This window comes from Budorcas taxicolor, chromosome 18, assembly GCF_023091745.1.
Source record: "Budorcas taxicolor isolate Tak-1 chromosome 18, Takin1.1, whole genome shotgun sequence".
NCBI classification, from domain to species: Eukaryota; Metazoa; Chordata; class Mammalia; order Artiodactyla; family Bovidae; genus Budorcas; species Budorcas taxicolor.
Window position 1 is genome coordinate 4,335,929 of NC_068927.1, and position 9,139 is coordinate 4,345,067.

The following is a 9,139-nucleotide window of genomic DNA, read 5'->3' on the forward strand; positions in this document are numbered from 1 at the left end:
AGTGAACTGAGCCTTCAGTGAGCCTTCTTGGCCATCCCGAGACCAGGGGAGCATTCTCAGCCCACCGGCCACCCGTGCCCTCACCATGCTGCGGTCCCTGCCCCTCCTCCTCCTTGACCACACTGCCCATGGGGTACTGAACAACTGCAGACCAACTCAATTACTTGTCCAAGGTCCTCCAGACTATGAGAGACTGAACTGGGGCTCAAATCCTGCCCAGACCTGGCTGCTGCTCCAAGGGCTCCTCCAGAAGCAGGGCCTGGAGGAGGAAACCTGACTGACCTTTCCCCGTAGCTGGTCGAGGGCCACCTTGGTGGGCCCCACCTTTACTGTTCTCACTGGCCCAAACTTGGCCGTGGTTGCAGCTGCTGCCATCCCAGGCCCTGATGCCAGGCCTACTCTGGCACATCCTACCCAGTGGGGCACATGCCCAGGAAAGGGATTATCACATCAAGGTCTTCAGATAACAGCCTGGTGCACAGGGATATAATAGGGAGCCCTGCAGCAGGCACCCCACACCTCCCTGAAGGCAGCACCATGAACTTCCTCTGGCTTCTCTCCTGCTGCGCCCTCCTGGGCACAGCCTTTGGTAAGTACCTGGGCAGGCAGAGGCCAGAAAGGCTATTTCCCCTTCCACCCACTGTTGGAAGGGGTGCTGGCTCCACCAACCCCCAGATCAGCAAAGGGCAGTGGGGTTCCTGCTCCCAGTTCAGCCATGCATTGTTGGTGTTAGTCTGAGCGGGTCTTTCTCCCTCTCTGAGTCTCACATCCCTAGAATGAGGACACTGGGAAGACTGGACCACACCATCCAGTGTGAAGTCCCCAGGGTGGAGGTGGACCTTCCTATGTGCAAGGAGCATGGACCCTGTGCAAGGAGAGGGAGCAGTTCCAGAGGGCCAGAAAGTTCTGTGACGAGTTAATGGCTCCCAAGCAGCCTCAGATGATGAACAAGTGGGTGGGTGTGGCTTGGCCCTCATCAGCTCTTTCAGGCCCTGAACCAGCACTTTTAAACTTTTAAACTTGTGTGTCAGGAACAGAGAGTAAGTTCCTGCTTTGCCTCAGTAGTCAAAACATCTTTCAGCTTTATTATATACCAACTCTGTGAGGTTGCCAACTGTAAGATCCCCATTTTGCTGATGGGAAAACTGAGACTCAGAGTGAGTAAGCTGGGCGGTGTGATAGGGCTGGGTTCAAACCCACAGAGCCCAGCCTCCTAGCCCATGCTCTGGCACTGCCACCACATGGCACTTGGTCTGCTGGGCTTGAGACTCACATCGGCCTGTGCTGTCCCTAGGGTATTCCTGGAGCCATGGGTCCTGGGTGAGACCTTGACCTCCACTCCTCACCCCTTCCTCCCTCCTCAGGCTGCGGGGTCCCCGCCATCCAACCTGTGCTGAGTGGCCTCGCCAGGATCGTCAACGGGGAAGAAGCTGTCCCCGGCTCCTGGCCCTGGCAGGTGTCCCTGCAGGTGAGCGGGGTTCTGTGCATGAAGGGGGAGGAACGGGGGGGTCAGCTGGGCAGGGGGCCGCTGCCCGAGTCAGTGCTGCTGGTGTCCAGCACGTGCTGACCCTCCCCATCTTCCTCCAGGACAGGACCGGCTTCCACTTCTGCGGGGGCTCCCTCATCAACGAGAACTGGGTGGTCACCGCCGCCCACTGCGGTGTCACGTGAGGGCCCAGGGTCCCCAGGAAACCCTTTGGGGTGGTTTCTTCCAGCACTGAGGTCTTGCCCTTTAATGCCATTTCCCAGTTTCTTTTCGTTTGTTTCTTCTCCCCCGGGGTCTCCTTCTCTCCCAGGCCAGGGTCTCCCCTAGAGCAGAGGGCAGGCTGCCCCTAGCCAAGCTGGACAACTAGTAGGCTTTGAGCCCCAACTCCGAGGTTCTCACCTGCCTGCCCCGAGGCTGCTCCGCAGGCTCGGCAGCCTGAGCTGCGGCTTCCACGTCTGGCCGCCCGCTTCCCAGGTTCTAATTTTGAGATGTGCAGCAAATGCAGGTCCTGCCGGTCTCCCGGCGTCATGTGGAAAACACGAGGCAAGCGAGACTGCACAGTGGAGACTCCGAGCTTCAAGCTCCAACTCACACCACACCCCTGTGAGGACATGCACAAAGACATGCAGATGCCCACACACGCGTGCCCCGACGCCATGCGTACTCTGTGCCCCACCTACCTGCCTCCAGCGGGAACCTCTCTTTTCTCTGGCTCTCTTCAGAACCTCCGATGTGGTCGTGGCTGGGGAGTTTGACCAGGGCTCAAGCTCTGAGAGCATCCAGAAGCTGAAGATTGCCAAGGTATGGTGGCCCCCAGGGTCGTCCAGGTGTGACCCCAGATAGGGCGGTCCCTTGGGAGTGGCCGCCCACGCTAAGTCCCAGATACTCCAGCTCCCCTCGGTTACCCTGATACCCCATCATGATGGGGCAAAGCAGAGGGCAAGGTGTGCGAGTCTCCAGGAAGGGAAGGTCTGCACCTTGAGCCTGGGCTGGGGTTCCTGGGGCCACAGGAGGAGCTGCCGAGTGGAGCAGGCTGTCGTCTAGGGAGGGTCGCTGACGCCACGAGGGGTCTCCTAACGCCGCCAGCTTCTTCCCTTTGCGACTTCTCCCCAGACCCCAACAGCGGCTATTTGTCTCTCCCCGACCCCCCCACACACACAGGTTTTCAAGAACTCCAACTACAACTCGTTAACCATCAACAACGACATCACCCTGCTGAAGCTGTCCACAGCTGCGAGCTTCTCCCAGACTGTGTCCGCTGTGTGCCTGCCCAGTGCCAGTGACAACTTCGCCGCCGGGACGACGTGCGTCACCACAGGCTGGGGCCTGACCCGATACACCAGTGAGTGAGGGGTGACCACAGGTGGGCTGGCTGGGAGGTGGGGAGCACAGTCACTGACCACCCACCCTGCCCTTCCAGATGCCAACACCCCTGACCGGCTGCAGCAGGCATCCCTGCCCCTCTTGTCCAACACCAACTGCAAGAGATACTGGGGCACTAAGATCACCAACGCCATGATCTGTGCGGGCGCCAGCGGTGTCTCCTCCTGCATGGTAGGGCCTCCCAGCCTCGGGTGGGGGGGGGCGGTTCAAGCCAAGGGCTTGAGCAAAGACGGAGGAAATGGAAGCTGTAGGCAGCCCTCTTTCAGGGCCTGCCATTCTCTTCTGGAGCATTCCTGCCAGAGTAGTTGGGAAGACAGAGCTCCTGGAGAACCCCCGGTGACCTCAGCAGAGGGGTACTAGAGCAGGGGCCTCTGCTCTCAGAGCTTCAAGCTCCATGTTACAAGATGCCCTTGATATCTGCGTCTGAGCAGTGGCACTTCCTGATCTTGTGCAGTGCACAGCCTGGGCAGCAGAGCATGGCGGCCCTAAAGGCTCTTGAAGGGGCTTGGCAGAACTTTCTCTGTCCCTGTGGCCCCGTGGCCAGCAACACCTGTACTTTCCTCCTGTCAATCAAACATGCTCTATTGAGCCTCTGTTATAGGACCCCAGGGGGTGACCCAGATTTCCAGGGGCACAAACCACAGGCGCTGCTGAAGTTTCTTTCACAATCCTTCTAATATGCATGTGCTGAGCTTCCACTGGCTGTCTGGCCTGGGACTGGGTGCTGGGAACAACGTTCACGAGTCTGGCCTGCCAGCTCCAAGCCCCCTCCTCCCTGTCCTGCAGGGCGACTCTGGCGGCCCCCTGGTCTGCAAGAAGAATGGAGCCTGGACCCTGGTGGGCATCGTATCCTGGGGCAGCAGCACATGCTCCACATCCACCCCTGGCGTGTATGCCCGCGTCACTGCTCTCGTCAACTGGGTGCAGCAGACCCTGGCCGCCAACTGAGCCCCCAGCCTCACACTGGCCTGCCTGCCAACCTTGCTCCTACATAGCCACAATAAACCGGTGGAAGACATGTTGATGGTGTCTGTGTCCTGTGCTGGGGTTTCTGGGAGTTCATTCTTCTCCTGAACTTGGACCTTCTCTGAACCAGGTGGCAGGCGGTGTCCAGGAGGGCCCCTTGTTAGTCCACCTCCCACAATGGCCAGAGGGGTGCACACAGATGAGGGGGGCACCTTGGCCTCCTGCCTCCCCGTCAACCCTTGGCTCCTTGTGCTCAAGGCCTGCCCTGGGGAGGGGGCACCTGGGGGTGGAGTCCGGTGCTGGCCCCACACACTTGTGACTCCAGGAAACTTTCCCAGGAGTGGCCCCCAAGGGCTGTCTCTTTCCCAGGCCCGCGCTGCAGTCAGGTGCTTCTCAGCCCAAGGTCTTCTGATAAGGAGGGGATGGCGAGGCAGGCTGCAATTGGTGAGCTGGGGCAATATATTGGGGGTCCCTCGGGCAGACCCCATCTCCCCTGCTGAGCCGCACACCATGGCCCTTCTCTGGGTTGTCCTTGGCTTCTTCCTCTTTGGCAGCAGCTTCGGTAAGTGCAGGGCTCAGGCAGGCCTGGCAGACCCTGGTCAAGCCTCGGCCCCACCCTGGCCCCAGCCCCAGAAGCAGGGGACACGAGGGTCCAAGTCCTCATGCCTTGAACCACCCCTGCCGCCCACCCCTCCAGGTGCCCCTCTGACCCTCCTTGGGCACCTACCCCTGGCTCCCCACTCCTCCGCTGGGCCTGGGGCCCCCTGCCACCTGGAGGTCCCTTGGACTTCTGGTCTGGTCTCCTCCATTCGCTCAGAAGCCTTGGGGTGGTCTGGGCTCCTCTACCCTCCAAACCTGCCACCAAGCCCTGTGCATTCTGCCTCAGGGATGTTCCCCAGGCCCATCCATCTTGCCCGGCCCCTCCACCCTCTGGGTTTGGACACACTCCTGGGTTGGTGCCATCCCACCTGTGGCAATTGTTCAGTCGCTAAGTCGTGTCCGACTCTTTGCTATCCCATGGGCTGCAGCACACCAGGCTTCCCTGTCCTTCACCATCCCCCAGAATTTGTTCAAACTCATGTCCATTGAGTCCGTGATGCCATTCAACCATCTCATCCTCTGCTGCCTCCTTCTCCTCCCGCCTTCAATCTTTCCCAGCATCAGGGTCTTTTCCAATGAGTCAGTTCTTTGCATCAGGTGGCCAAAGTACAAGGTAATACCCTCACCCAAAGCTGCTCCCCCTGAAGACTCAGAGGCCATGAGAGCACCCAGGACTCACACAGGACATCCCAGCCTCTGGGAAAGGATCCTGGGCTCAGAGGGGATGGACACCCCCCTCAGGGCACACAGCAGGCCAGGGAGCCTGGGCCCCAACTGCAGAGACCCTCCGCTTCAGGGACCATCCACAAGAGTGCCTAAGGGCAGTTGTCAGCTAGCCGGGAGGGGGCTAAATGTCTTGCAGCAGACAAAGCTCTGGGTGCCAGGGTGCCGCGGAGGCCTGGAAGAGCTGCATCTGCACCCTGATACCCCTTGAGGCACCATCTACAGACCAGCCACCCCATCTCTGCCCCTCAGGTTGCGGGGTCCCTGCCATCGACCCTGTGCTGAGCGGCCTCTCCAGAATTGTGAACGGGGAGGACGCCGTGCCCGGCTCCTGGCCCTGGCAGGTGTCCCTGCAGGTGAGGGGGTGCTGAGGAGGGGCAGGTTAGACAGAGGGGGCTGAGGTGGGAGAGGCAAGGCTGACTCTCTCCCACCCCCTCCCCAGACCAGCTCCGGCTTCCACTTCTGCGGGGGCTCCCTCATCAGTGAGGACTGGGTGGTCACCGCCGCCCACTGCGGGGTCAGGTGAGGCCCCACTTCACCTGCTCAAAGGGACCACCTTTACCTCCCAGCCCCAAGCAGGCTCAGGGAGTGGGCACGGGGCTACTGCGGGGGGGGGCTGCCAAGGGGCTGGGGGCGGCTGCTCTTGTTCCCCACCTGCAGGCAGAACAGTCTCCAGGAAAAGCCCCCCCCATCCCCCAACCCCCGCCAGCACCCCGGCCTCCAGACCCCAGCTTGGTCCAGGACAGCGGGTCTGGGCCTCTGCCTTCACAGTACAGATGGAGAAACTGAGGCCCAGGGAGAACAGGGGTGCCCTGGGGTCCCCACACGACTGTGCAGCCCGGGTGGTCTCGCCCACCTGGCACAGTGCCCAGGCCTCTGCGGGGGCAGCTGTGAGCCTGTGCTCCGACTGTGGCTTACTTTCTAGGAAGGGTCACCTCGTGGTGGCCGGGGTATCCGACCAGGGTTCCGAGGAGGAGGCCGGCCAGGTGCTGAGGGTCGCCGAGGTACTCACGGTTGGGTGGGCGGTGTGGTGGGGGAGTGCTGGGGCGGGGAGGAGGGCGGTGCTGGGTGGGGGGTCGTGGACTTGAGGACCCTGACCAGCGGCTGTGCTTCACCCCGCCGGCACCTTTCTAGACCGACTTTCTGTTCTTCTTCCCAAACACAGCTCCCTTACAAACACTCAAGGTTGTTTTGCTCATCGTAGGAAAATGCAAAATATGTCACATGCCACTCCCCCCATTTGGTCTGTTCGGCCGCATCTGTGTTCCCTCAACACCCTGTGCACCCCCACCCCCGAATCGCTCGCCTGCGCCCCCGCGGCCCCGCCCCCGTGGCCCGCCCAGCCCCCGCTGTCCTGCGCAGGTCTTCCAACACCCGCAGTGGGACCTGCGCGCCGTGCGCAACGACGTGGCCCTGCTGAAGCTGGCAGCGCCCGCCCGCCTCTCCGCCGCCGTGGCCCCCGTCTGCCTGCCCAGCGCCGACACCAGCTTCCCCGCGGGCTCCCTGTGCACCGTCACCGGCTGGGGCAAGACCCGGTACAATGGTGAGTGTCCGTGAGGACTGCTCAGGGCCCAGACTCCTGTGCTTCCAGCTAAGTCCTGAGCACAATCGTGTAAATCGCAACAATCAACCTTCCGTTTCTTTACTTAAAGAAAGCTAACGTGAAGTCGCTCAGTCGTCTCCGACTCTTTGCAACCCCCTAGTCTGTAGCCCACCAGGCTCCTCTGTCCATGGGATTTTCCAGTCAAGAGTACTGGAGTGGGTAACCATTTCCTTCTTGAGACGATCTTCCCGACCCAGGGATTGAACCCAGGTCTCCCGCATTGTAGGCAGACGCTTTACCCTCTGACACACTGGGGAAGTCCACTTAACCTTTATTAAAAACCTATCAAGCAAAAATAAAAACAAGCCATATATACCTAAGCAGTTTCCAAAGAGACACCTAAGTTCCAGCACCTAAGTGTCACCCCTCTAATCTGCACGGAGGTAGAGTGAGAAGGGTGGGTGTGCCCAGCATCCCTGGAGTCTGCGCTGGGAGCCCACGGTCCAGGCCACCTTCAGACTCCAGCCTCCTCAGGCTCTTCCTCTGTCCTGAGTTCCTCCACCACGGCCACAGCCTACCAGCTGGTCCTTTAACACAACGCGAGCAGCCAAGAAAGGGCAGAATAGGGAGGTGCTCCCTCATGGGTCCCCCCAGCGTCCCCAGGCAGAGGAGGACTGGGGAGGAGGGATGGCCCCTCTGCCCACACGCAGGGCCCAGCTGGCCCGGGACGCAGGGGCCCGGCAGGCAGGACTTGCTTGACCAACTAGCGCAGACGCATTGCCGGGTGTGGAATTGGAGAGGGACCGCCTCCCAGACTCTTGGAAGGTGGCGCTCAGCACCCACGATTGTCATGATGGAGGAGGACCACACCGTGGGAGGGCAGGGTTCCAGCGGGCGCTGGTCTCCTCTCCCTGGGCCCTGACCCCACGCCCTCTGTCCTTCTAGCCTTCGATACCCCTGACAAGCTGCAGCAGGCCACCCTGCCCATCCTGTCTAATGCCGACTGCCAAGAGTTCTGGGGCAGCAAGATCACTGACGTGATGATCTGTGCGGGGGCCAGCGGCATCTCCTCCTGCATGGTACTGCCTGCTACCCTGCCCGCCCTCACAGGATCCCCCCTGGTCAGGCCAGGAGGGCCGGCCCCTCTGCCACGACCTCCTTACCCTCATGCCCTGCCCGGTGTCCCAGTGAAGGCGTGGACCAGCACTATCAGAGGCCCCTGGTGAGAGCTGGCTCTGACCAGGCGTGGTATGGTGCTTCCAGACGGATTTAATTTCATAGCAACTGCACAAGATGGACATTTCCATCCATTTTACAGGTGATGGGGAGGCTGAGAGGATCAGCCCCCGCCCCAGGCCCCCCAGGAGTAGGGGGCAGAGCTGCCATCTGAGCAGGTCCGAGTGTCTGTGCACAACCTCTGGGCCCCCACTTGCCCTTGGTCTGCATCCCCTGGACTAGGCCAGGTCTGGGCACAGCAGGGCCCTGGCACCTTCTTTCTGGCTTGGACACAAGTCCTGTCTCCTTCTGCAGGGCGACTCAGGCGGCCCCCTGGTCTGCCAGAAGGACGGAGCCTGGACCCTGGCGGGCATCGTGTCCTGGGGCAGCAGCCGGTGTAGCCCATTCTTACCTGGCGTATACGCCCGGGTCACCAAGTTCATTCCCTGGATTCTTGAAGTTCTGGAGGCCAACTGAGTCTCTGCCCCACCCCAGCTCCCATCTGTGTAAAACCCAAATAAAACTGCTTGCATCTTCACCTCTGCGTCTTCACCGGGCTGGATGAAGGGTGGGAGGGTGGCCACCCTTCCTGAGGGCCCTCTGGAGTTCAGAGCTGAGAGGGCTGGCAGATCGCCCAGCCCTATGCCCTTCTTCACGGAGATGGGGAGTGAGGCCCAGATTTATATGCATCACGGTGACAGCTGGTCCCCTCGTGGGAGGAGGGCACGGCAACCCACTCCAGTGTTCTTGCCTGGAGAATCCCATGGACAGAGGAGCCTGGTGGGCCACAGTCCACGGGGAGTACAGTCCACAAAGAGTCAGACATGACTGAAGCAACTTAGCAGGCACTGGTCCCCTACCTCCCAACTTGGAAGCCAAGTCTCAGTGTAATTCAGATGGAACACTTCTGGAGAAGTTCCACAAGCTGAAATTAAGAGCTCCTAAGGGTTAAGTTCTGGACAAGGGCTGTGAAAGAGGGCTTCTCTGCATGGAGTCCTGTGTCCCCCAGGGGTGCCTGCAGTGGGGGGTTCTCTGCCGTTAGATGTGGGGGCCCCAGCTCGGCTCCCTGGCTCCTGGAGCAGCTCCTGCCCCTGCACCTGCCTTCCCCTCGGCCACTGCCGGGAACCAGGGTGGATCTTCATCAGACCTCAGTGTTGGCTGTGCCCTTGGCCACACACACGCTGAGCCTTTCTGGCCGCAGGGCTCCGCCAGACGCTGCTCTT

General features: G+C 60.9%; 2 protein-coding genes across 2 annotated transcripts; both read left to right on the plus strand.

Annotated features, from left to right (window-relative positions):
- Positions 1 to 537: 537 nt before the first annotated feature.
- On the plus strand, positions 538 to 3,817 carry LOC128062970 (chymotrypsinogen A). The gene is made up of 7 exons (XM_052655482.1): positions 538 to 589; positions 1,365 to 1,468; positions 1,588 to 1,667; positions 2,209 to 2,287; positions 2,648 to 2,828; positions 2,907 to 3,040; positions 3,656 to 3,817. Exons 1-7 carry the CDS (start codon positions 538 to 540, stop codon positions 3,815 to 3,817), a joined length of 792 nt encoding a protein of 263 aa, XP_052511442.1.
- Positions 3,818 to 4,345: 528 nt separating this feature from the next.
- Positions 4,346 to 8,393, plus strand: LOC128063404 (chymotrypsinogen B-like). Its single transcript, XM_052656148.1, has 7 exons — positions 4,346 to 4,397; positions 5,411 to 5,514; positions 5,601 to 5,680; positions 6,084 to 6,162; positions 6,521 to 6,701; positions 7,647 to 7,780; positions 8,232 to 8,393. The coding sequence occupies exons 1-7, from the start codon at positions 4,346 to 4,348 to the stop codon at positions 8,391 to 8,393; spliced, it is 792 nt and encodes a 263-aa protein (XP_052512108.1).
- Positions 8,394 to 9,139: the final 746 nt, after the last annotated feature.

Excerpts from the sequence above, each read along its gene's own strand:
- LOC128063404 (XM_052656148.1), top strand. The coding sequence starts at position 4,346 with ATGGCCCTTCTCTGGGTTGTCCTTGGCTTCTTCCTCTTTGGCAGCAGC. Across the intron at positions 5,515-5,600 it reads CCTGGCAGGTGTCCCTGCAG|ACCAGCTCCGGCTTCCACTT; the intron begins GTGAGGGGGTGC and ends CCCCCTCCCCAG. Across the intron at positions 5,681-6,083 it reads GCCGCCCACTGCGGGGTCAG|GAAGGGTCACCTCGTGGTGG; the intron begins GTGAGGCCCCAC and ends CTTACTTTCTAG.
- LOC128062970 (XM_052655482.1), top strand. The coding sequence starts at position 538 with ATGAACTTCCTCTGGCTTCTCTCCTGCTGCGCCCTCCTGGGCACAGCC. Across the intron at positions 2,288-2,647 it reads AGAAGCTGAAGATTGCCAAG|GTTTTCAAGAACTCCAACTA; the intron begins GTATGGTGGCCC and ends CCACACACACAG. Across the intron at positions 2,829-2,906 it reads GGGCCTGACCCGATACACCA|ATGCCAACACCCCTGACCGG; the intron begins GTGAGTGAGGGG and ends CTGCCCTTCCAG.